This window comes from Struthio camelus, chromosome 2 (genome assembly GCF_040807025.1).
Source record: "Struthio camelus isolate bStrCam1 chromosome 2, bStrCam1.hap1, whole genome shotgun sequence".
NCBI lineage: Eukaryota > Metazoa > Chordata > Aves > Struthioniformes > Struthionidae > Struthio > Struthio camelus.
The window spans coordinates 30,067,985-30,095,668 of NC_090943.1; the positions used below are offsets into that span (position 1 = coordinate 30,067,985).

At 36.8% G+C, this 27,684-nt stretch overlaps 1 protein-coding gene across 5 annotated transcripts in view; it reads left to right on the plus strand.

Moving 5' to 3' along the window:
* Positions 1–25,682, plus strand: part of GLCCI1 (glucocorticoid induced 1) — a 55,404-nt gene extending 29,722 nt beyond the window's left edge. The window contains exons 4-8 of one of the 5 annotated variants that reach the window (XR_011139626.1): positions 6,998–7,114; positions 10,502–10,654; positions 17,591–17,801; positions 23,677–24,043; positions 24,850–25,682. Coding sequence is in view for 4 of the 5 variants with exons in the window: in XM_068934934.1 (XP_068791035.1) it covers positions 6,998–7,114; positions 10,502–10,654; positions 17,591–17,801; positions 23,677–23,797; positions 24,850–25,195 (948 nt within the window). In the remaining variant the exon portion in view is untranslated. The remainder of the gene's footprint in view (positions 1–6,997; positions 7,115–10,501; positions 10,655–17,590; positions 17,802–23,676; positions 24,044–24,849) is intronic. The other 4 variants (XM_068934934.1, XM_068934935.1, XM_068934936.1 and 1 more) reach the window with 4 other exon arrangements.
* Positions 25,683–27,684: the final 2,002 nt, after the last annotated feature.

Genomic DNA, 27,684 nt, shown 5'->3' on the forward strand with positions numbered 1-27,684 from the left:
TTATAGTAAAATGGTCTCCAGCTCAGCTGAATTTACACTATTCCAATTGTAGGCCCCAGTAAACTACTCTCTTGTCGCCAGTTCATGTAACTCCAGCTCTGCGCAGTGCCAGATAATTGGCCTGCGGTTAGTCTCATGTCCCTGTCATGCCTCTCTTCTAGAACTACACCCTTCTTTTTAAGAAGTGAATCTTGCAGCGTGTTGTCATAAAGTAGGACTTCTCCCTGATAGTTTGAGCCTTTTGTGTTCTCTGTCCTGGCTTCTTCTTTAATATGACATTCAAAAATGAGAAATTTATAGGTCATGCAAGGAGACCTTGTTACTGGCAATAGGTAGTGTCCTATTCCTGACAATTATTGATAGGAAGAATAGTTGTCAAAAGGAGTGATGGGAGCTTAATTACCTGAGAATTTTAAAATCAGATTTGACAAAATATGGAATACTCTTGCATTCCAGTGGTGGCAATAGCTTTGTTTTAAACGCAGGGACCTGGCGTGAAGAGAGATGAGTGTTGTCTACTCACGTCTCACCCGTTATGAAACCCCTCTTTGCTGATTTATTGGTGCATGGGCCTTCAGAACACCTAGCTGACTTCGTTTGCAGCCGTGAACAAAAATCAGAATTACAAGTTAACTGCCCAGGAATTAGTGCAAAAAGAGTTTTATGTCTGAAAAGTTTTGCTTAAACATTACATACCAGTACACAGGAGCTCTAGCAGAGGCAGGAATAGAATATGTATTTCCAGGATAACACTAACTTGCTTTTACTAACAGACCATCCTTCATCATCTGGCAGTTCCCTATCAAATTCTGCACCAAACAGCTTTTCTTCACCACATGATGGTGACTGTCAGTGATAGTGAAACCTTCAGTCTGTAAGCCAGTCTCTGCCATTTGAGTTAACACTGATCCGTTGTACTAGGTTATTGTCTTCTTCATGAACTGTTCAGAAGAGAAAGATAGGAAACCTTGTGGCCAGTGGGAATCATGATTCCTTTCTGATAGAACAGAGTAATGGTAAAAATTGGAGTAGGTGGAAGGGAATTGTTTCTATTCAAATGCTGCAAGAGTGGTTCTCTCTAAAAATTTTCCCTTGTCCCCTCCAGCTTATAGTTACTTTCCTCCTTCTGTTTTCCTTTCCCTGTCTCCAGCTTCTCATCCCAGTTTTCTTGCCCAACCTGTATTTTGTTTAGCTCCCCAGCGTCATAGACCTGGTGTCATTCTGTGTGCATTATCCAGCCAATTCCAGTCTATCTTCCCCTACCTGAGTTCTTGCTCAGTTACGTTCCAGTTACTTGTATGTTCTGTCTCCCCATCGTATGGCTCCCATTTTTATCCCTTTCTTTTTCCGTTCCCTCAGCTGCAAGTCAAACTGTAAGTGCAGTAAAGGCAGAATTACTAGCAAATGAAGCCACCAGTCCCAAGCATCTCTCCTGAACACGTGTAAACAGGCTTTTTTTTTTTTTTCCAAAGCTTTTCCAAATGTGATGTTTTTTTCCAAGGGAAGAGAGGCACATATTTCCAGCATAAAGGACCTACCCACAGAGGAGCGTAAGGGCCTTTCTTCCAAAGCATGGGGCAGTAGAGCCTCTCAGTGAGACAGCTGTGATAAAATCATTTCATCCAAGTTGAAAAAACATTTTTTGCCCCTCATTTGAATCTAGTTTTTGAAACAGCTCTAATACTTGCACTGAAGGCACTGAAATTTCTGACGGGGAAAGGCTAGGAGAGCTGAATGTAGCCTGTAAGACTTCAGTGAAAATTTGACAAAGCTTAGGTAAATGAAAGCAAGAGCTTAAGCAATGGAAATAAAAGTATCAGCCCTTACTAGGCAACTGCATTTGTTATGAGTAACATCAGTAACAGTACTTTTGTTCAGAGTTAGGAATCTCTGAGGCTTGTTTCACTCTTTCACCGGCTGGTGTTACTTATTCATGAACAATTTGTGACTAAATAAGTTTAACGAGAGAGAACTCTCCATTTACAATGAGTTTGTGGTTTATTCGTCAATAGGAAGTTACTTCGTTATGTATGCCAGATTTGTTGAAAGGCAGTCTGTTTGCTGGTTAAAATTAATTACCATTTGGTCAGGAACAGTGACATGTTGCTTCAGAGTGGCAGGCTGGATCTCCGTGAATGTAATGTTATCAGGATACTCATCTTATTCCAGTGTTGTAGAGAACCAACCTGATTTGTTCGTTTTTCAGATGTGTGCCATTAGTTGCATTAGATTACATGCATATTACATCTAGTATATACAAAATTAATATTTATTTCGAGTGCACTTCCAGCTATAAAAATATTCAGCAAGCAGAAAATATATTTATAAGTTTTTTCTTATTTTTAGTTCAGCATGCATTGTGATCTTATAATGAAATGTGTAATCAAGGCCCTACTACAAGTTTTTGTCCTGGAAAGAGCTGATATAGATCTGTGTATTAATGTTATGATGCATTGATCTTTGTGGTTTTTCTTGTTTTCTGTATAAACAACTTTCAAGTATGTCAAGAAAGTATCTTTCAGATGCGTCAAGAGTATTGCAGGGAATAGTCATGTTAAGAGGAAAGGTTGAAAACTTTCTTAATTCTTTTCAGAGTCCTCCCTGATGAGAGATGTGCACAAATGTCTTTTTGTTTGTTTGTTTTTGCCAAGATACAATCACATGAGAGCACGTACAAAATTTGAATTAAAAGATGTAATTTGAAATTTACTGGCTTATGTGTTTACAGTTCTTGAAGTAGCAAAATATTTAAAATAAGTGCATCTGAATAATGGAAGCAGCTTTCAAAGTGTTTGAATTCCTTGAATGGTAAGAAGCTCAGGTTTTGGGGAGAAAAAAAAAAAAGAGAGTTCAGAAGAAAGGCTGCACATCTATCAGTAGTCTGACGTCTGTAATGGGAACTTTGACTTGTAAAAAGGCAATTTGGAACTTTCTTTTTTTTGGCTAGGGCAGATTTTATAACTCATGAAAATCATTGGCAGGAATTCTTTATTTTCTACATGTAGTCCCTTTTTGTTGGTGCTCTGCACAAATATTTTCAATTTAACATCAGTAAAAGTCCCAATTTGTTTTTTCTTTGAAAAAAAATTTTTTTTCAGACATATCCTTTAAATCTTGTCTTAAGGGACATCATGAGAGAACTTGTATAGTATAATGAGAATTTTCTGTTCCTCCTCAAGCTAGGTAGACAGAACAGGGAGAATTTGAATTAGTATACTAAAACCATTGTCTCATTATATGGATCTAAGTGCACATTTGTGCAAGGCTAAGGCTTTAATGTCTTTAGCGATTGGATGCTTTGAAGAACAAGCATTAGGTCTTTCTTCAAGTAATGATTTCCATGTGTATATGCACCTTCCTGCTCAGTGCTTGGGCATGTAAAGGAAATGGTGCCCTAAACTCTTCCTTTTCTTCTTAACAGCCCCATTGAGTTGGAGTGCTTTGTTGCTGCATTTTTTTTTTTTTTAGGTGCACAACACATTGTTCCCTTTCTGCGTAATCTGCCTCAATAAAATCTCTGTACTGCTGTACAGCTTAAGGGCTAGATTCCATCTTCCAGTCCCTATGCAAGGCACCCTTACTGTGTTGGAGGAGGATGTGTTGTTCATTGTTAAATGGTGCTGGGGGAAGCGCATATATTGGCACTAGGTCACTTGATGAAAACCACAGTGAAAACTGTTAGGGTGTTTCCTCTTCTTTGGCTTCAGAACCAGCCTTGCAAGTCCCATTGACCCTTCAAGCTAACTTAACAGCTTGGCTCTGATGGTCATCTCAGCTCTCGGATTGGGCACACTTGAGTGTTTTTCATACTTCTGGTACCCTCTGGCGCTGTCTTCTGCCCTGATTGGTGTTCAGTGTCAAAGTGTATCTAAGCCACAGTAGTAACTAAATCCTCAAGTACATGTTCTTTGTGGTACCAGTCACCTGGCATTGATTGCTTTGTACAGCAAATTCCCTGGGTTGTATTAGTTGCATCAGTTGAGTGCCCAAGAGAGAGGACCTGCTTTTTCTTTGGAACACCTGGTAAAACAGGTGCCATAAAGGCACTCGTTTCAGTCTCCTTCCTTACTATACAAATTATATCTGCTTTGTCAGGATCAGTGCACCTTCTGTATGTCAACAGCTCGGTTTGGTTGTTATTTGATGCTCTGGTTGCACTTCTCTGTTGCTTAGGTAGAAGGTGAGGATAACCTTTCTAGGAAGCTAGCACAGCTACCTTCTTTCTGTTAGAAATAGTGGTTTTCTTAGAGTTTGTCTAAATGTGGAAGAGAATGGGCAATAGAAAGATGAGTTTGTACAAGACAAAACAGTGATTAGGATTTCAGGATTAGCTTTAGTAAGTGGTGGATTCCCTGAATACTCTCCTCAGTGAAGAGATACAGAGTCATGAAGTTCGGAGGACTCGCATGTTCCATGTACTTGATGGCACTGCCTATTCAGTGCAGCCATTCTGAAGCCAGTCTCTGCTGGAAGGCATCTGCCTCCTGTGTCTAGCAGATGAAAAACAAATGGCAGGTTCCTTTATGTATGACTATCTCTGCTTTCTCGTTCTTTTTTTCCAATTACAACTACCACATCAGAGGAAGCCAGGGCCCTTCCAATTACGGGGTAAGGACAGATGATCTCACTGAGGAGACTTTTATTTCTTCACTGCATTGGATATTTGGCTTAAATAATCAGATTGTGGTTTCACATGAGAAGACAAATTCTTCAACAAGTTGTCGCGTTTGTCTTTCTCCCCAGTGACTCAAGGAACATTTTATTTCTGTTACTGCAAAGAACCTATTGATTTCCAAAGTACGCATAGCTCTTGACATGGCTGAGAAAACCTCCTAATCCAGGGGTCCATGATTCCTTTGAGAAGATCATGGCTTCAAAGTTTTGGTCAGTTTAGAGACATACCAGCCTGTATCAGGGCCCTCCCATTTAATGCTTTCACTGTTCAAATTTTACAGTGAACATCTTTGCTCTTTTGAAGTTTTGCAAACTGGTTGCAACAGGACTCTGAGTCAGAGCTTTGGGGTGGATTTATATAGACCTTTTCTATAGCATGCTCCTGAGGAGTACTCAGAAACCTAGATTTCCATTGAATTAAAAATGGGGTAGTTAACTTTTTAAATAGGAAGAAGTGCACAACATCAAGAAAATGCAGCAGAGAGAAAATATTTACATACGACTCTCTCCCTGCCTAGTGTCCTTGCTTTCTGATTAGCAGCAAAGATTCACGTAGCATCCGTTTCAGTCCACCGCTATCTTTTGGTTTGGGCCTTATTTTTCTCTTGCTCTGTTTTTAAAGGAAGCGATAAAGGTGTTTTCCCTATTCTCCCCCTTCTCTAATATTTTAGAATTAAATCCTGGTAGATGTACGTATGCTTTTACATGCTGTTTTTCAAACTAGTTCTACTTGCTTCTCCATTCCTCTATGGAGCTGGGTTTCCTAATTGCCATTACTTCTGCAGGGAGAGTGGGGAAGTTTCTGGACAAAATTTCTTTGCAGAGATAAGATATCTATTCAGCTTCCTTCAAACTTTCTTCCCACATGGTGTCCGAGTTGCACCTTTAATCAAGAGGTTAGTCTTCCAGTTCTCCAAATCTGGCTCTCCTGACTTAGGTACTCAGTCACAGGAGGGCTCTATCTTGATGTATTGTACACTCAGGCTCTTCTGGAGATCTAAACTGTTTGTCCATTGTTGACAGATCCAAAGGATTCAACCATTTTGAGTAGCACCTCTTTGAATATGGATAACAAGCTGTGGCAAGGACTTGATATGAAGCCACTAAGGTGGATCCCTTTTCTGTGAGTAATAACAGAAGCATCACCAAGAAAAGTCCACAGCCTGGAGCTAAGCTCCATCTAAACCTTCATCAAGCACTGTCATCTCTGAACTGTGAAGAGTGATGTGGAGTGATTTTCTATCACACAGTTACTTTGCAAGGGCATTAGTGATGTATTTATCTACTTGGAGTTAACCACAGAGTGAATGTGCTTGTAGGCCATCACTCAGGCAGAGAGATTACTTTCCAGTTGATGAAGTTCTTTGAAATGTGAATTCTGTGTGATTCAGTTCTCCCTGCTTGACCTTGAGGTCTTTAATTATACCTCTACAACTGAGTTAAAAATGAAATGGAGGCATACGTGTTCTACCTTACATGTCACTGTGCTGAGTATGAAGGAGAGTGAGGCCTGAGCACAAAAGAAAAACGTACAGAGACTTAAGGAAGTATCTGCCTGTAGTGTAAATTTGCACATAGTCTAAACTTCTCAGAAAAGGTGTATAGAGGTAAATACTCTCTTTCATGTAGAAATTATTGAGGAGGAATAAGTAAGTGGAGGTATCCTGAATTAAGTTCTTTCAGCTTCCATTGAGGATCAGGTAAATGCTGTAGTTGCACTTGACCTTTAAAATATGTATCTTTTGATTAGACATCTTTGCGGCAGACAGCAGAAAAGATAATTTTGTCTGCCTGAAGGAATCTGTGATATTTCATCCTGCAGGGAAATGCTATTAAAAGTATAAAATAAGTTCTACAACACAGAGCAATGCACATTGATTGCCAGTTTTTTGTGAAGGCTCTTTTACTTTTATGATGGATTATCACTGGACAACACTAATTCTGTTTAAGATCAAAGAAATTAAACTGTAGGCTTCATGGTCCCCAGTTAAACCAGTGAGAGGCCAAAAATTCCTTCAAGTTGTCAGGAGGACTAGTTTTGTTTGCATCAGTTACTACAGTGCTGGTTTGTAAATGAGGAGATGTAGTAATTAAGCTATGCCTGCTGTCACATTCAGGTTGGCAAATAGGGCAGATACTTTGGAGAAAGAATCTAATAAGCAAACAGAAGGTTTAATGCTCATGCTTCAAGGGCAAACAATCCAATGTGCTTGTTAGATCCTCTAAAGAGGACTTAAAATGTCTGTGATTTACTTTATAAGGAAAGATATGAGCAGTTATTGATTTCATAACTCGTTATTACTTCACCTGAACTTCTTTCCAGCAGATTGCCAAACTGAGGCAGCAGCTTCAGCGCAGTAAGCAGAGTAGTCGTCACAGTAAAGAGAAAGAACGTCAGTCACCTCTCCATGGCAACCATATAGCAATCAGTCAGACTCAGGTAAGTAGACAGCTGTTTATATTAGCAGCCTCTTTTCTTATCAGTGCTAAGTGAATAGCCTGTTGTTTCTTCCCACCGTTCTTCTGTTTTGTTTCTTGTGTTTTGCTGTGTTACATTGAAATGCTTAACAACCTGATACCATTGCAGCTACACTGAATTATATCTGATGGTCATCATATAATGAAAGACAGAAGAGTTGCCGCAGGATAGCAACTGAAATATATTAAAATGCTGTAAAAGCTCTGAGCATGGCCAGATGAGACTGTTTCTTGGAATATGTACTTGCTTCGCAGACTGATTTTTGTGGTAGCACTTTCAAAAGGCTCTGCTCCTGCAGATGGTATTTGCTTATTTCTCCACCCAATTTCACCTGAGCTGTTAAAAAAGAAAAAATTAGTAAGGGTAAGCAGTCTGGATCGGCAGCCCAACAAATGATCAGTCTTCGAGCAGCAAGCAGAACTTTGAATGGGACCTGTTAAAAGCTAATTGTACTATTAAGATTACAGAAATCAGTTTTCTGCCTTTCTGGAACTAATTGGCTTGTTACAGACAGACTTGTAGTTCACCTTACCATTGACTGGTCAGATAATTTGCAACACTGATAACACCAGAGATTTGAGAGAAGTCCTCCTTTTCTTGTCCCATTTCTGGAATCTTTCTGATACTTGGCTTATCGGCCAGCTTTAGCTTACTGGCTATAGAGGCCATTTCCTCATGACATCAAGGAAAATTGATGGACTTCTTAAAAAGGGTGTAATAATTCATTTCAAATTTAAGCTCAGCTGAAATCAAGACAATGCTTTCTATAGCAACCCACTTACTAGAATTAGAAGGCTGGTTAGCATCTCTCACACTTCAGATTGCACATCCTTTTTATCATGGTGTTCCCTAAGACATACCTGTTGACTGCTAATGGTGGTTCAGAGTCATCGGTAGTAAATAAAGGATCCTGTCCTCTAGGCTGAGAGCCTTCATGTAAGTCTCTCAGCGTAGCAGTGGCTTACTTGAGCTGAAACACCATTGCTGTGTTATGGTATTTGTTGAGTGTTTCCATCATATTGAATGGAAAAATTGCCACCATCATCAGTCTGGTCTTGTTCCAGACGCTCAGTGTAAAAGCTCAATTAGGCATGATCAAAGACTGAGATTTTAGGATATAAAATGGTATGTCCGCATTATGTTCATGACCATTCTAATGTTCTGTGTCAATGGGCAATGTCGTAACAGGACTTCTTTCCAGCAGCCAGTCTATGGATTTGACGTATCTTCTGTTGAATGTTCTCAAGCCTTCAAAATACCTGAACAGACACTATCAGGAGACATCTCTCCCTGAATCAGGAATAGAACATCAAAGTCTGTTAAAATCTCTCAGGCTTCTAGTGTTACACCTTCTGTTTTCTGCTTTCTTATTACTTACCTTTTTTTTCAAAGGGATGTGAGAGTTTAGGCAGATCTTAATATAGCTGATTTTTTAACATTAGCCTGGCTTAAGACAATTTTCAGGTCCTTTTCACATATCGCAAAGTTATAAGAACTTGCCTGTTCTCTGGGAATATCTGTATCTTTTCTGTTAGAAAGATACCGGCATGTATGAAGGATAGTTTTGGATAAATTACTTGGCTAAATGAAGGAGATTCTCAGCAAGGTGTAATGGAAGATCTGCCACAAGATGTCTATTCCAACAGTTACAAACTGTCAATGGGATTGAAATCTGATTACTAGTTCAAAAGTAAGGCAAGGTTCTGTCAATGACTTTGTGAACCTTAAGCCACTTGTGGAAAGCAGTTCATCTTTCCTCATTTTGTGATGGAGACATTGGAGTCCTGAGTAAATTTCATCCTATGAGCAGATCCTTAACTCGTTCCCCATGTTACAAATAGGCCATGATTTGAACTACTGAAATCTGTTTGCTCTGTCATTGTATTTCTTGACAACCTTTTTAGATAGGTTGTGTTTTGGAAAGAAAAGATTGAGTTGTGATGGCAGATTCTTCTTCATATTCTTTCTTCTGCTTGGATAAAATGTCATTGTGGATAAAACCTAAACCCGTGATGAAGACATCTGGGGAATTCTACCTGGGCCAGCACACCTACTCTTTGATATTCTTCCTGAAAATCGTACTCCTCTATAACAAAAGATTCACTACATTCTGTGTAGGAAAGGGTTTTGCTTTCTGTCTCAAAGAAGTAAGCTGTTGCATGTATCTGCCGCTATTTATAGTAATCGTAAAAACAGTCTTTGAAAGAGACCGATATCCACCTATGATCCTTAACGTACGCTTTGAAGTAGCATTTTTTAGCAGCAGGGGCTCACTCTGTCATGGCTAGTGGCTTGTGCAGCTTTGTGATTTTTCAAGGTGGTGTTCTTTAACAAGACCAATGAAGTTTCCAAGTCAGGCACTGCTGTAGGAAGCCATCCTGCAGGCAGTGTTCTTGTCAAATTCAGAGTAATGCCTCCACACAAGTGGTACGTGCCTTGGAATTCCACGCTTTGAAATGCACGTTGTGCAATGTTCATTTGCGAAGAACTCGATGGAAAAAAGTGCTGTTTACTATATTGGAACTTTAGAGACGTCCACAGGTATATTTTACCTTTTGTCATTTTAATGCATCCTGTGATTCTGTGAATGAGAGGAAGATATTTCTGGGAGATGAGTATCACTCATGGCATCAGCGTAGGTGCATCTATGCTGTGTAGCTGCTGCCAAAATAAAGCTTTTGAGACTGGCAGCACAAATGCATGTGCATTTATTGTGAATGGTTCCTGTCAGTAGTAGAGCTCCACTATGGCAGTTTATTCTGAAATCCATTCTTGCATTTATTTGCATGCTTGATTCTTAAACTCCAAATGACTTGTTTTAGGACTTTTGACATAAAGTGCTGAAACGTTATAAGCTAATGAAATTAGACGTTGAGAATAAATGCTTTGTTTTTCCTTTACTGAAGCAAACCAAAAGAGAATAAAAGTGCATTAAGTGAATATTCAAGTTGAGTGGTTAAGCTTTAGGAATGCTGGGAAATGCCTTTTGGATCACAGCTAAACCGTCAGAATCAGTACCCTGTGTGTGCTCCCCCTCCCCGTCGCTGCATATTTTATATTTAGTACCTTTAGAAAGTACATATGTTTGCCTACTTATTGATAAATAAGGTAGCAGAATGCTTTTAGTGTAGAACTCTTCTGAGTTTAGCATATAGAGGTGGTTTTGGTGGCTTTTGATTCATGCAAGCATTTTTTTAATTGGAGCTTGCTGCATAAAGATGGTCTTCTAGCTGGCAAAATTGATACCAAGTTTCTTACTTTATCATTTTTAAGTTCTTTGGTACAGATGTCAGACTTGTACCTCGTTCCATTTTTCAGCTTTAAACCATGTAACTCTTTACCTTCTAGGCGTCTATTTCCAGATCAGTCCCTATGCCACTGTCAAACGTTTCAGTGCCAAAATCAACTGTTTCACGTGTGCCGTGTAATGTAGAAGGAATAAGCCCTGAATTGGAAAAAGTATTCATCAAGGAGAACAGTGGAAAAGAAGAATTATCCAAGGTAAGTTAGTATTAATGTATTTATGGTTGTTTTTTGTCTGTAGCCTCTAAACTTGTGAAACCCTTCCTAATAGCTGAAATTGCGAATCATTTTCTTTAAAAGACTATTTCAGAAATTTGTTTTAATGTTTTGATTTTCCTTTTTTTTTTTTTTTTTTTTTTTGAAGAAAAGGACTTATGGCCAAACATGCTTTGTTTAGAATATCCTTTCCATTGAAAAACTTGAATGTTTTTCTTGAGAAAAGCAAATGCTTGAAAATTCAGATAGTTCAGGTTACAGGAGTAAGTAATCACAGATTGGGAGAGGACTTCATTTACTTCATTTTCGTATTCTTTTTTTAGACAAGATTTAGTTTTCTGGGCTATATTATACTTTTTGATTTTAGTCTTTACTTCCATAAACAGAAGACTCTGATGTGCCATGGGAGATCTCCATATGGGGAATATGGACAAAATAAGGAGTTTAGCTTATACAGGAGGCCTGGAGCATTTGAATCCTTGTTGTAAAATATTGGAATGCTTAGATGACACTTCATACTTGAACTATTTGGTTTACAGACACTGTCTCCTAAATAACCAATTAAATTTTTTGCTGTGGGATGAGCTACTCTCCTGTTTTCTCTAATCTTCTCTAAAATATAGGTCCTGATCTTTTGAATGGTCATGTAGTAGCAAATCAATGTAGAAATCAAACTCTAATCAGAGCTTTAACATTTCAAAACCTGGTGTTTTTAGTTCTTCATTATGGCAGTAAGCTTAAAAAAGCTTTGGAACATTCTTGCCTTCTCCAAAGACTTAGTTGGGTAGACAAAGCAGTCTTAAGAATGAAATACTGAAATAGTAAATGTCTTATGCTAAGTGTGCTTTCCTAAGCCTGTCTCATCCTTTTAGAAGAGATCTGTGTTTTGATAGGAGGGTAAAGAAAATTAAAACCAACCAAACAAAAAAACCCATAATCAATAAACTTTGTTGCGCCATCTCCAAAGACAGTATAAAAAGGTATGTAATTACAGTACCGCCATTGATGTTGCTGTAGCTAGGGTTGTAATCTTTTACGGTTCGAGGACATTTTATTTATTTATCAGACAAATCATCTTCGTAAATGTTGTCCTTGGGCTTTAACAGCTTATTACTTTCGATGCAGAACTCAGTCTCATAAGTTACTGAATGTACTGGCTCTGATCCAACAAAACAGTTAAGCGCATACTTAAGTGCATTGTTGGATTGGGGCCAGAGGCGCTCAGCAGTTTACGCAACCAAGGCAATAGGGAACCCTTCCTCCAAACATCTAACTGGGAGAGTCTTCAGACACAAAAGAAAGTCATAAATTAGATACTGCCCTTGAAGTCAAGTCCATCTTTGTGGGCAGAGGTTTGTTTCCTGCTATATAACTGTCCACTTCTGTGAAGTGTGTTCTCGTGCAACCTGAACCAAGACTCCTATCACTGCTATCTTTGAGCTTACTAAGTCTCATAGCTTGCTTATGGAAGGTCATAGTAAGAGTAATTTACTAAATCTTACTTCTGGTAAACGTTTTTCTAATCAAGTAGTTTAGATTTTTTTAGCCTGGGGAAGCTAGGTTGAAGGTTAGGAGTTAGTGGACAAAAGATAAACCATAGGAAACCGAACTTCATTAGTTTCACTGCTAGTGGAACAATTTGTTTTTCTTTCAATTTTCTGCCATTATTCTTTCTAGTTGTAACATTCTGTATTTTTGAGAAGTTTTCAAACAGCAATCAAAAATAATTGATTGCTTTGGGTGAAATGGAAGCAGGAATTTATCGGCTTGCTTGTAAGACTAGTATGTCTATGCATATAGGTTTTCAGCTAGTTTCTCTTAACCTGCTTTCAAGTTTGGTTCTCGGCTTTAATAATGCATGTTTAAACCTTGGTTTTCATATCAATCCATCTATCCAGCTGTATAAAACACTTCTTACCTTACTGTGAATCTATATTCATTTGTCAGCAAACTGTAGAAAGATTTTTGGGAATGGTAATGATTGTTAAAAGTAAGAGTAATAATCCTTCTCACTATTTTAGGTACAGTTCACTCCCTAATGTTTTAATCAAATTTAGCCATGCATTAGTAGCTGTCAGACTACTTCATTTCCTTTGACTAACCACGTTTGGCCTCTATTCTCCTGAATAAAACAAAATGCATTTTATTTTAATTAATTTTTAAAATTTCAGTCTTATTTCTCTTGGATTTTTTTTTCTATCAGTCTCACTATATCTTTTCAGTGCAAACATGTTAATATTTGTAAGGGGCTCTCATTTCTTTCTTTGTTCATCATCTTTAAACCGGACTAACTAATACACTGGACGAAAATAAGCGTTTGGGTTACAGTGGATTTAGTTTTGTGGTCATACTTGAATTCTTCAATTTTTTTTTAATTTAGCTCCCAGTTTCAATTGGTAACCTGTGAAACTTTCCTCCTAGTTTTGTACTTTCTTGCTTACTCTTCAGACATAAATCAATTTGATTAAATTTTTAGACTGTTATTGTTTTTATTTTTCAGATTGTATTATTGCACACTTATTAGTTTCCCTTTTGTTGACTTGAATTTTTGCAGTCCCACTTCCTAAAAGATGAATAAATTCATTGGAATATCTCTTCTGTCTTAGTACTGTTAATTCTTTGGAGACTTTCTACTTTGTTTTTTTTTTTTAATAATTTTTAGTAAAAATAGAAATTATACTGACAAACATAGAGATGAGTCTTGTTACTCTTGTATGCTTCACAAATGCAGTTGATACAGTAATGTTGTTAGGTAATTCTTTAATAATCTAATCGATCATAAATTTAGAGCGATTGAGTTGTAAGTTGTCAAGCATTCAAAATATTGAATTTTCGTGTTAGTCATGTGTGTATATGTATTTTTTTCAGATCATCCCTCTTGGTTAATTAGTTGAAGGCTTTCTGCATTTTCTTTCATGAAAACAGAGTTAAAGGTGACGTTTTTGAGTCACTTTATGATAGCTTCTTCCTCCTCCAATTTATTAATAAACTGGATTCCCTCTTCTAATGCATTTATTAAAAGGTCATGGATATATTTTTCCTTCTGTTTTATAATTTGCTAACTGGTTTTCCAGGAAACTGAATTCACATATCTGTCTCTTCCCATATTGTAAGAGGGGAACAGCTTTTTGTGAAGTTGCGACTTTGGCTTTTGTTCTTAGTCCCATAGTGACTCCACAACACAAAAGTTTGAGACTTGGTACAATAGGATGGTCAACCTCTTCTGGGGAGCAGGGGGAAGAGGTTCCTAGTTATGGAAAATGATACGAAACTACTGAAGTGCCATGCAACTGGACACATACACGTTTATAGGTCTCCTACTAGAAATAAATCTTACCTGATACTTCTTTCAAATATAGAAGAGTAGTTAGAAATGAAGCAGTTTTTACTGTCACACAATAAATTAATTATAAATATAATTATATGTGTATACTATGTGTACACTGTGTGTACACTATATTGTGTATAATATATAAAATATTATAGATAACACATTATGCATAATATATAAAATATAACACATTATATATAACATGTAATTATAAAATATTGTAATTATAATTGATGTTTTTCTTGTTTAACTTATAGCACTTCCAGAAACAGATGATGTTTTTATGTCCCTATCAGAAAATTTAATCCTGTAATAAAATTACTGTTTTTCTAATTTGCACAGATGCAGGGGATCTTTACCTTACATCTTCATATCCTTCATCTGAAAATTAATTTTTTCAAGGGCTCCTTCCCAGGAACACACTCTTCAGGATACGTTATATGTTTTTGCACATGCACCTTGTCTAACACATTGATTACTTCATTGATGTTAGAAGGCAAAAGCACTTTCCGATCTCTGCCTTTGTGTTCCAGTCTATGCAGTACCTTTTAAATAAAAAAAATATTAAATGCTTTGCTCTCAATAAGTTGCATGTCAAAAAGATAAGACTTGTGAAGAACAGATCATTTTTTGAGGCTGCCATTGGTATATTATATCTTACTAGCACTTCCGATGATTTGTAGGGTGGTTTTTTTTTTTTTTTCTTTCTCTCTCTCTTCGCCAGCAGAAAGATTGATACAGAAAGGAATCTGGTGAATTTTAACACTATTAAAAAGTGCATGCTGTTGTCCAATTGATCGATTCCATACCTTTACAGGGAGATGAGGGGGGTATGTAACTGCATCCAAGAACATACTGTCTTCTAGGGGTTGGCTGGTATCTTATCACAGTGCATTTGGTATGAAGCTTGTACACAACTGGACCATTTTGCAAAAAAAAAAGCTATATAGAATGCAAAACTTTCCAGTCATTTCTCATGCACGGAGTGTTATGAAAACTAACAGCAGCTGCACTGAGTTAATTTTTCTGCTTCTTATATTTTAAAATTGGAAAGACTTCAGTTTTTGAAGTTGAGTTTAGATATGGCTCATCAAAAGTGACTTCTAAAGTGTTTTTTAAATCAGCTTTAATACCTAAAACTTTAAAAAGTGCAATATAATTTTACTTGATGTTTTCCTGAGTTTTTTTGGACTTGTGGTCAAAACTTGGATTCAGTATGAAGGGAAATGTAACTACAGAAGCACAGTAATCTGAAATACTTGCAGTCATTTTCTGTATATCAGATGTTACTTTACTTGGAAAGAGTGATAAATATTTAGCTTTTTGTACTTGTATGTATGTCTAGAGGCATGCCTGAAAATATGAATGACTTTCTTTACCTGAAATTTTAATTCAGTGGAGGTTGAAGTATGTGACTTGGGATATACTTTCTGTGAGTACATAACACAACATTGTTCCTCCAGGTGTAGAAGAACATCTGTGTTATCCTGAAGTCTTTAATTATGTGATCATGTTCTATTCTTTTTCCTCTTTGGAATCCTTGTTTTACCTGTTACGTAGAATATAGTGTATGCACTTAATGAGCAGCTGTTCAGTGTTTTTGTTTTCTCCTCGTTAGATGTACGTCTTAACGCTAACTGTTAAACCTTGCTTTGAAGTCAGAAATCTGAATTTCTTCATGGGTTTTTGCTGTTATATAATATGAGCGCCTCTGAAATATTCTTTTTATCACACCTATATAAGAACAACAATGATGTTATCTGCACTTGATGGATTTGTGTTTCTCCATCCATTAGGTTTCTATAATGTGATTCTTCAAGTAATTCAGGATACTGCTTGCCGTTTTAGGTGTTTTAAGCGCAGCTCTCATAGTCTCCTTCTGTGTCTGAATGCTGAGGGCGTTTTTGAGTCCTACATAGAGTGGCCATCCAGAAAAGATACCATGGTAGAAAAGGGTTGCTTCAGATAACTTCCTGGCATTTCTTAGAATCTTTGCAGCAGAGACAGGGATAAAATGCAGCTCTGCATGGCAGATTTTCTTGGTTACATTAGTTATGAGTCTGTCTGTCTGCTTTCTGCAGCCTCAGTCTCGTTTTCCATCTCTCTTCTGTCTGTGTAACAAATGATATGTAAGGCTTCAGGTCGATCTTGCGCGTTGAATGAGTCATGGCCTGGTGGGGGTGATGGGAATAGCAACATGTAGTCATCTAACGCATGTGTAATCTGAACTGAACTGTTGGAACAGACCGTACAGCTGTTTCCAAACTTTCAAGCATTTGATACAGCAACTGTAATATGTTCTCCTTATAGCGTGTTTCTTTGCTTTTAATTGATATATGAAATAGTATTAACTGGAATTCTCATAAGGAGGAGAGGACCTTTCAGATCTACTATATCTACCTCTTTGTTTAACATCTGGCGTTTTTCTGGATAGAGAAACACTGGGAAGGGGGGAATGCGATTTTTGGCTGATACGTTTCATGTCTTTATTGCTCATGAAGGAGTATTGGGTTGAATTTTAGACTCTGGACAGGCTGTTGTAATTTTGGAGTGCATGGGGAGGAGGAAGACAATGAAATAAAAGTGCACACTTGAAGCGAGAAGGAAAAAGGCATTAAGTTTTGTAGTAGAATGTTTGATCAGTTCTCTGGGGCTTTAATATAATCCCTATTGGATTGAGGACAAAATTGATATTTGAATCTTGCAGACATTTTTACCCCTTCACTTTTAAGCAAAACTGTAATTCTCATTTGATTTTTTTTTTTTTGTTATGTTTAAAACAGCATTATCTTTATGATAAAACTGATTTTTCCACTGGGAAAGGACAAGTAGGTAGAGCATGCCAGTCTACTACTGTGAACGTGTCTACGCCATATATTGCAGAATGGATGCAAGATCACTGTGGCCACTGCTAACTAGACTGATAGAAGCAGGCAGTGCTTAGTGGCTTTGATTCAAGTCAGAGCTTGTGAACTTTTATATAAGGCTGTGCATCTTCTACTTATTTCCTTTACTGTCAAAGGTCAACTAAAGAGATGAAGGATGGGATGCAGAGGTTTGCCAGAGCAGAATGACTTACTAGCAAAACATGGAGAGTTTCTTTTAGAATTGTAATTCAATGTGTTATTATGGCAATAATACACTATTTTATTTGACATTTTATTCTTTTCCTTTTATCCAGATGTGATCTTTGTCAGGGTACTTGTTTTTCTTTTATAATAACAGTGACCTTTATTGAAAATTGTACCACTGAGTATACTTAGAGATTATCAGTGTCAGAGTAATGATGTATGCACATAATGCTAGCATGTACAGATAAATGTTGAAGTACATTCTATTATTAACTTTGCATAAGATAATCTAATTGTATTTACAGTTGACTTGGACCGTCTGCACATTGTTCCAAAATTCAGTGGAATTAGTATATATTGTGTCCATGGTACATTGTATTATTTTCTTGTGTAAAACCTGGTTTTCTTTCAAAAACGGCACATTTGTTATTCTTACAACCTCAGTTCTGAGTGCTACAGGTTGACATTGGCTATAGATCTTTTCTCTGTAATCTGAATTACCTATTTCTCTTGCAGCCTTTGGATATCCCTGATGGTCGAAGAGCCCCGTTACCTGCTCACTATCGTAGTAGTAGTACACGAAGCATTGACACTCAGACTCCGTCTGTCCAAGAGCGCAGCAGCAGCTGCAGCAGTCATTCACCATGTGTCTCTCCCTTTTGCCCTCCTGAATCTCAGGATGGGAGTCCTTGCTCAACAGAAGATTTACTCTATGACCGTGATAAAGGTGAGAGTAGAATGGTCCACCGTTACGTATGGGAGGCATGTGATGTCCTGCTTTTACAACTACCTTCATTTTACTCATTACATCAGTTTTTGTTTCTGTTTTGGTTTGATTGTTGTGGAGGGATTGGAGATTTATATTAAAACTAGTTTTGTTTGTTTACATATCTTTTTCCCTCTTGTTTGTGAAACTTCACAAACATCTTCCATAAATACGTCAGAGGAGCACAGCAGTCTTAACTATTTATGAAGAATCTAATGTGAAGAATTCAGACAGTAACATGTTCGTGTTTAAAAAAGGTTTCCAGAAGGTTTGTGGTAGAATATGTATTCAACATGGGTGAGTTACCTGCTGAACAAAATGGTGAATTAGTAAATGAGTGTTTGGGCTGGTTTGAAAGTACTCTGTTCATCAACTCTTATACTCCACTTCAAGCTATTTCGTGATGTTTTTATGTTTATATATCAATATCCTGCATTTTTTCTAAGTCCGTAAAAAGTAGTTTTGTAGAGGGTAAATTGGACTTTCAGTAATTAAAAGAGCTAGTTGGCAGACAAGACATGTAGAACAAAAATATAACTACAACTGTAAAAGGACTGACTTTTGGACAACTCCTCTTTACTTCTTTCTGGGCTTCAGGTTGGCTAGACTTAAATCTTATATCAACTAGAAATGTGGATGTTAGTTTGGAGGGATGCAGAATTTGGGAGAAAATTGCAAGCTAAGAGTAGTAAATTTCACAGAGGAAATGAGAAGTTTTAAAATTTTGATTTAGCAAAGATTACTAATAAACTAAACTCAGACTAATCAGTATTTTGAGGAAATGATTAAGATTTGAACTTTTTTCTATAATATTCTCTGCTTAATCATATATTCTTAAAGGAATTTTGATTCCATGTAATCTGAAGCAAATACAATTAGGGAATGGAGAAGGAGAAATAACTTTTCTTTGCTTCTGAAAAGTATTGCCTTCTCATCTTAAATTTGGAAGTAAGCAGATATTAAAAAAAAAAAAAAAAAAAAATCACCTGCCCCAATCCTAAAATTTTGAGGGAAGAGGGAAATTAAATTAACCAGTTAAAAGTAAAACTCTTAGTCCAACATGATAGTTAACTGTGCTCCAAAACCAGAGATTTTAGCTTTCCCCCCTACTTTCCTTACTAACAGAATGCATGTGAATTATGTCCTGTTGCAAGAGTGAAATCGCTGTGCAGACATCCACTTGAGTGCTACAACATGGGCAAATTCTTAATTGACTGCTAAATTCGTTCATGTCTCTCCTAATAACAAATACATGTTAAAAAGCAAGGAAGTGCAAATTAAATAATTCCTTTTGCAGGTAGTGCTCAATTTCAGTGTTGCAATACCTGAAATTTTCTGTAGTATTTTATTGGCAGTAGCAGGTGAAGACAGAGTTTGGAATATTGCACCTAACCTTGTTACTGCTTTTCAAGGATCATATCTTCTGTCTTGGCTTTTTAAACAGCTTCTTGGAGGAAAATTTTTTGCTGAACTTTACAAGGAATAGATATTCATTTGTGGATTTTGGTCTTGAGACTGGCTATCAACATATCAAAAAACTGCTTTAGTAGCAGTGTAGATGACAGCGATAAATAGCCAGCTTTGAAAAGTTAACGTAATTCTGTTTTTACTTTAGTTTAAGTATCTCTTAATATACTTAATACTGTGTTTATGAAAAATGAAAGCTTGATCATCGCAGCTCTGTTCTTTAAGGACACGGTAGAAATTAGAAAAACTTGTAGCAATACCTGAAGTAATTAGCTCAGAAGCTGTAAATGGGGCTCAGTAGGCAGAAAAGCACCTGATCATTACGATCACATAAGTCGGTTGTTCTGAATAAGAATGTTTTATCCCTTCATCAGAGTAGTTAATTATAGGTAAATGAGGGATATAGATAAAAATTACGGGAGTGTAGAAAGCTTTGAGAGAGACAGTTTATTAACATCAACAGATGTTAACTGCTTTATAAAACAAAACTTAGTTTTTTCACCTGTCCCTTTTTGAGAGTTCTGTGATGCTAGAATATAACGGTTGTGAGGAGTTTGCTGTAAGGCCTGATAAATTTTTCCAAAATGTATTTTACTGCAGATAACCAAACAAAGACATTTTAAACTCAAGGAAAATATCTTGTTACTTTTTTCAAGTTTGAACTTTATTTTCCTCTCCGCTGGAATAACTTACTTAGATTTACTGTTTAAAAATATACAATTATCAGCTTTATGAATGCTCCTGAGTATGTTTTTGAATAGGAAATGGAGGTTAGTAGTCTGGTTGAGACACATGAGCAGTGAGAGGAGCCAGCGCTCTGTACAGACACAGCACTGCTTTACATTTCTAAAGCATCTTTTATTTCTTGTGCAAAGCTGTGCTTTGGCCTGAGGCCCTCACAGCTGCTCTTTGGACTGTATCAGCTGTTTGGTTTACATTTCTGCAAGAAGCTGGTAAAATCTATTTAATTTTTTAGAAGAAAGTGAAAGCTAAATTTCAGAAAAGGATCATGATACTGCTCTGAACAGAGTAGTGATTCTAAGCAGTATTGCCTGCAGCAGAGAGGGAAGGACAAGAGACGATATTTTAATGGCAGTTGGTGTTAGGATTTTGTTTTCAAATATCAGCCTTTTGCAAGGTAAGTGACTGCCTTGCTGCATTAAAGCTACCAGTTTCACTCGATCTATTTGACATCATTGTTGTCTCTGAAACTGTAGTTTGGAGTGTTACCTACCTTGCTTATGCATAATTGACAGAGGTAAAGTTAAATGCACCCCAGGTATAAGCAGGTTCACTTTTTTTTTTTTTTTCCTTTTAATACAAAAACAGCATAACCTGTTTTTCAGGGATTTTGATTTAGGTATTTTTGTTTAGCACTGTGCATTCCTGCTGTTGCTAGCATGGTGTTACAAGCAATCCGTTGATGGATATGTTATCTCTTGGGTTGGAGATACTTTTTAACTTCCTGGTATCTGATTCCTAGCTTTTAAAGTGAAAATTGTATATCAAGTCTTTGTAGAGTCTTCAGAGACAAAAGCATTTTGAGCTGGGAAATCTCAATCAAAACAAATCTCAAGTTTCATTGACAAAGTTTCTTTTTTCCTTTAAGTTATGTCACTCAAAAAAAATTGTTTTACATGTTGTCTTTTAGTCTATCTCTTTTGTTGTTATAATATATGCAAGTTAAAATTTGTGATATTAAATCTGTTGGCTGAAATACTGTTGTTCAGTGTTTAATTGCAATCTTAGACACTTTTTAAACAATAGAATATATCAATTTTAAATATTTATGTTTAGAAATTCTGTGTAGTACAGTAAGATTGCATGATTGTCTTCCATGTGATTATGGTAACAAAACTTTTTGGAAGGGTTACATCTGTTAATCTTCAATCATTGTCATCATAATGAAATTTGATTAACTTGTTGAAATACGCCAACAGAGCATACCCTGGTGGTGGAAGAGTGGAAGATGAAATAGGATCCTCTAACATGAAAGACCATGCATTTCAGACTCTGAGAAATGAATGTGTTAATAGCCGTGTTTGAGCATTTGCAGTGTCATTAAGGGTTCTTAATATTGCAGTTTGCAATGAGAGCTTACAGGATACTTTTGCAACTGGAGACCTGCTTACGCTGTAAACAGCACTTCTTACCAGTTTAGAGAGTGTCATATTTTCCAAGTATCCTTCCATTCTAGCCCCACTGCTGTAAATGGAGGAGTAATACTAAGCTTGTACATGTCAGCCTCTGAGTAACCCCATGTATTTTTGAAATATCAGTGTGATGTGTGTTTGGTCAAAATGAAAAGCTAACAACTTAGCTTTAAAAAGTAGGGGGAGAGAAAGGGGGAAACACATCCAATTAAATTACATTGCATAATTTTTTTTTTTTTTTTTTTACCTGTTTAGCTACTGTCCTATACAAAAAATTTTCAGCCAGACAGATCTTAAACCAAGAACTTGATTGAACACTGACCTGGCTAGACAAGACTCTAAATCTTCCAAAAACTGACTTAACTTTGAATTCAATTTGATTCTTTCCTTGGATGTACTTCCACAGTTTTCCATTAATGTGGTAGAATGAACAGTAGTACATTTTGTGTCTCAGAGGTTTTAAATAGAGACTTGGATCTTCAATTTTACATATTAGAAGGAGGAAACAAACTGTCTGGACTCTGTTAATTATTTTTGTATTTGGAATGAGGTGTGTGGGCCAATAGTGGAAAGATTCCAAAAGGACCATCATGCTCTCAGCTTGATAAATATGTAATATTATCTCTAAGGTTTTTCTGTCTTTGTGCAGTTAACACCTAAAATTCTGTACGTAAAAGTTCTGGTTCACTGTACAGCAAGAAAGAGGAGAATAATTAATACACTGCTGAAGTTCACTTCAACAATTTTTCTTGTATATTTCATAGGAAATCTTCAAAGGGAAGTGTGACATTTGAGTTGATTGTGTCATCTAAGAGGAAATACTGATATATCAAAACCTCTAATGGTTAGACTTAGTATTTGAGTCACGGTTATACAAGTGCTTATGTAGTTACTGTTTGCAAGCTCTTAAAAGAACCTTTGATTGCTTGAGCAAATCTAGATCATAACGCTTGGAGCTTTGGTTGATTTTCTACCCTTGCTGAAAAGGCTCACATAAACAGCTGCAGAATAAAGAAGAGTATTTGAGTTTAAAAACGGTATGATACTCCAAATTGGTAGAAAGTCTCAAAAGCAATAAAGCTACAGTAGTTATTTTTGTCTAAATTAGATGCATTTGTAAGTTGGCATCGTCTTTAACCTTGGTGTTTCATTTTACTTAATTGTAAGCGTGAGCAGAGAGAATAGGGGGTTATTAATATTGGCCTTAGATAGGCACTTCTTTTTGAAAAGGTGGAAGCCACAACAAAGAGCTAAATTTCTGTGAGTAATTATCTCATACCTACTTTGTTTTCTCGAAGCATTGAGCCTCATGTTGCCAAGATGACGGGAAGGGTGTTTCTCTTTTTATGTAAAGCAAACTCTTTCAGTGCCTTAAGTTTTCAAAGTTCTGTGCTTTTGGCACTACCGTAGTTGAGTCTAATCTCTTACCAGTTTGCCAGAAAGTACAAAGAAATCTGTCAATATTTTTGTCTCCTAGATCTTCAAACCTTTAGTTCCATGTGTGCATAAGAGTCATCTGTAAAATATACTGAGACAGCTAGAGGTCATCAAAAATACCTTTAGTAGCTATATACCATATAGTTAGTAGTGATAATTGAATAATAGAAGTCGTCTTTATTTTGAATACTGAAACAGATAAGTTGTGAAGCAAATAAGGTAGGACAATGTAATGATGAGGTACCACTACCTGTATTACAAAAATAACTTTGTTTTTTGCAACTTCTCAGCTATTCATGAGACTAATGAGGTCAATATTACTGTGAAGAATTGTGTTTCAAAATAAGAAATATGCTGTATATGCACATTTTCAGTAACTGTGTTTATACAGTGAGGAGGCATATTATCATTACCACTCATAATTCTTCTGCATGTATTATGCATATTATCTTGTTGATTTATGTTTTTTTGAAATGCATAATAAAGAACTAACTTGTTTCCAGGATTACAGCTCTGCTTTATTCCAGTTGCAGTGTTCTGGATAAAAATATCCTCCTGTTATGTGTTGTTATATGAGAGATTACTGCTGCACTGAAGCTTTTATTCTGAAGAAATGTGCTATACAAGGGTGTTAGAAATAGCCTACAATAAAAGGAAGCATTGTGGTAGAAGCAAACCGGCATAGTGGCTAAATTGTGAAAAAGGCATCTTGTTTGGAAATCAAATTTAATTAAAAAGCACTCTCAATCTCTAGTAATATAACTGCTTTAAATTTTCAGACAGTGGGAGTAGCTCACCGTTGCCCAAGTATGCCTCATCTCCCAAACCAAACAACAGCTACATGTTCAAACGAGAGCCCCCAGAGGGATGTGAGCGAGTGAAGGTCTTTGAGGAAATGTCGTAAGTAATGCCTTTTATATCAGCTGGTATCTGCAAAGCAGTAAACCTTTTTACTGAGCCGATTCAACTGCAGATGAATAAACTATTCCAGCTGATGAGTTTTTCAGGAGCAAACTATTCTTAGAGTTTGTACAGAAGAGAAGTTGAAGTGTTCACGTTGGTTTGAAGAGGAAATGGAGTCTTTTATGATTGAACTCTTTTTGTGCATTTATAAAAGGCAACAAAAATCCAAGCAGAAAAGATAAGGTACATTTAATTTCCTAAGCATTTATGCACCTTTTTATTAACTTTATAAATGTTCGTGACTTAAAACAAAAACTTTGTCATACTCTATCAGTTTCAAGCATAGGTTATGTTTTGATACAAATAAAACATGTAAAATGGAATGAAACCTATGTGAAGTGATTGTGAATGGTAGTATACTTATGGCATAGGTTTTGCTCAGTCGTTTTGCTGTTGAGCAAGAGATCAGAAATTAAACTCTTGGACATCATGTCTTTTTCCCTAGACCCAGCAATATTTGAGCACATGCTGTTGAGGTTGCATGCATAACTCCTGTGGATGAAAGGATTAAGGAGGGAACGTTTCTTGCTCTAATAGCATTCCTTGCCTGCTGGATGGTGAAGGAGCAAAGTTGGGTTGTGGAGGAAGCCTCCAGACAAATTACGGAATATGGGAAAGGAGAAGTCTATTTCATGGAGTTTCTCAAAGGGATTTAATAGGCTTGTGTTGTTGCTGCAATGTTTTTATTAAAGAAAAATTTGTGTCATTCTAAATTACTGTGGCATTTTTTCATGTGCATATGTACTGCAGATTTTTCTTGCTGAAAGTTGCATGTTTATCCAGTAATTATAAAGTCATTTTTGTGACAGTACTATTTTTAATGCTGTGGATCAGCTAGCTGACTACCAATATGGAAGATGTTTGCCCCTCTGTCCAATTAATCCCATTCCTTGTCATTCACATTTTAGCAGCTTGTAGAACCACAAAGTTCATTTCATATAAAACATTTTTGTGTGGTCAGATATATAATTTTTTTTTTCTTGTTGTAGGTCTCGTCAGCCTGTCTCAGCCCCTCTCTTTTCATGTCCAGACAAAAACAAGGTTAATTTCATCCCAACCGGATCAGCTTTCTGTCCTGTAAAACTTCTGGGCCCCCTACTTCCTGCTTCAGACCTGACACTGAAGAACTCTCCAAACTCTGGTCAAAGCACAGCTTTGAGCACTCTGACTGTTGAGCAGCTTTCGACTCGGGTCTCTTTCTCATCTCTGTCAGACGACACCAGCACAATGGACTCTACAGAGGTCTCTGTACAACCATCCCAACAGCAGCAGCCGCTTTTGCAAGAAATTCAGACTGAAGAGCATTCCTCTCCTCAGAGCTATGTGTTAATCTAGACCAAGGTGGAGCAGGCCTCTGCCCTGAAACGAGGATTGAGGAGATAATAGTTCAGATACATCTGCATGAGGTGGCAACCTTTCAGAACAAAACAGAATACTTATCAGCATTCTAAAAAATATCTCAACACTGTTCTTGGCAGGGACAGAATTCATATTCAGTTTTTTTTTTTTTTTTTGTGGAAAAGCAGTGATGCCTGCAGAATCCATGTATCATTAATCGTTTTAAGTGGAGACTATGCATTTCATAGTATGTTTGACCAGATTAGTACTGTGTCCTGTGTTCTGTTTCAAATTCTACAGTATAAATAAGCTCTATATATATATAAAAAAAAAGAAGTTGCCTGTCTGAATAGAAAATGTCTTGCTGTGTTGTGTCCTATGGAAAATACTGTACTTCAGGATTATGTTTACAATTGATCCAGGTGTTTATGTTTCTAACTTCTGTAATACACACAATGCAAAAAAAAAAAAAAAAAAAATGGCCACAACAGTTGCACAGTGCCCACCCTATGGCCTAGCTTCAGGTACTTCTCTCGAAGTGTAAACTCAGGTAACTTGGAATGTATATCATATTGGGATATAAAATATTTTACAGCTACAAAGCTAAAGAGGGAACATCACTCTTTTGCCTTTCCTTATTTTATGCATTAATATTTCCTCATTACATTCCACTTTCTTGGAATAAGTGCATTCAGATCCAGGTGAATGATGACCCTGGACATGGGTGAACGTGAGGAGAACCAGCAAATCTGTGATGTATATCACTTTGTCATGTGCTTACAAGCAAAACAACTGTTGCATTTACTGTCATTTCAATATATGTAAAATGTGGCATTTTAAAGGTTTCAGGTGTTGCTCAGTTAATGACTGTTAAACTGTTGCAAATAAAGTGTTCAGTACTAGGCTGTACTTGAGAAACATTCCATGTTGTGTGTGAAAGGATTTTGAAAGACAAGAATGTTTTTGTTCAACTACAGAAATTCTTTCAGGTTTCACAGGGGGTGATGGGGATTTCCTCTCATGTTTTTGTTGGCAGTTAAGGATGTGAAATGCTACTGTTACCGACTAAAAGTCAAATTAATGTTTAGTTTCTCTTTTGGAAATGTTCATTCATTTGCTGGTTGGAAGTAGGCATTCAGATTTTGTTAAGCAGTGTTAGATGAGCAGCGTTTTATTTATGTAGTGAGCAATTGTGTTTGGATTTAAGTCCAAAAGTAGCAAGTGGGTGTGTTAAAGAGGGCTGGGGGGAAACAATAGTTTTAAGTTCGTGTTGCTTAATCAAAGTTTCTCCCATCATTTTCAGTTACTGAAGCTGTGTGTATAAAAGTGTGTTTTCCCCCCTCCTGAAATGTGAATAAAAAAATCCTGGTAAACTAATCCTGGTTTTGCAGGCTGGACACTTTCTCAAAATAGTGCATGGCAAGAACTGTTTAGTAGTGCTCTTCTATTGTACTGGAACAACAAGAGCATTGCTTTCAGAGATAATTTCCTGTGATACAAAGGGGACCCTAGAGGCAAAATAAACTTGATGTTCTTGCTCCATTGCTTTCAGCTCAGTGGAGCTACATTTATGCTATCTGCTCCTAAGAGAATAAGGTTCACCTTTTCCAGGAATTGAGGAGATTAGTAGCCTGCAGCTACTGAGCATTTAAACTCGCTCCATTTTTTTTTTTCTTTTGAAGATGAGGTTGGAGGGGGGTGAGAGTAAGCCACCAATAACTACTCACTAAGTATGTATTTTCTTTGGAGATGAAGAAGCATAGTTTCCTTTTTATTATGAAGGTTTCGTGGATACTGTCTCACAAGGTGGAATTTGCAGCCTATAAAATTTACTGGGTTTTGACTCCCCTTGCAGAAAATGTATAAGGAGAGAGAGGTCTGTCTCCTAACCATTTTCATATGAAAAACCTTGAAACACAACAGCCATCTTTAATCCTACTAATCTCAGGCCTAGGTGAAAACACTCTATATTTTATAGACTGAAGGTAAAGGGGAGAGAGTACTTGTGATGAAAGTATCAATTCCCTTTAATATTTTACCTTCTAGATTAACATTGCAGTATGATGACCTTTTTATGCTCTGGTTATGTCCAGATAAGAAACTGTAGTCTCGGTTACTGGTGTTAGGTTACCAGGGGAGGTGATGAGTGGTTTTTAGATCAGCGATGAACTCTATCTACAATGTTTGCAATGCCATGACATGTTCTTTTTATTTTTCCATGAGAAACTAAATATTAATTATATTGCACATTTGTTCTTAGCAGGTTTGAAGGTTTTGAACCAAATGTGTTAAAGCTAATGTTTTGCCATGTAAATTTCCCAGCAGTTATCTCAATTGTATTCTACATCCAGCTGTAGAAATTTGTCAAATATTGTTTAAAGTTTTGTACATAGTTGTACTGTTATTTCTAGCCACTGTGCTGAACAGTATTCAAGTTATCACACAATATTGCTTTACACAAGGAAAGTGTGGCTTTTGTTTTGTAT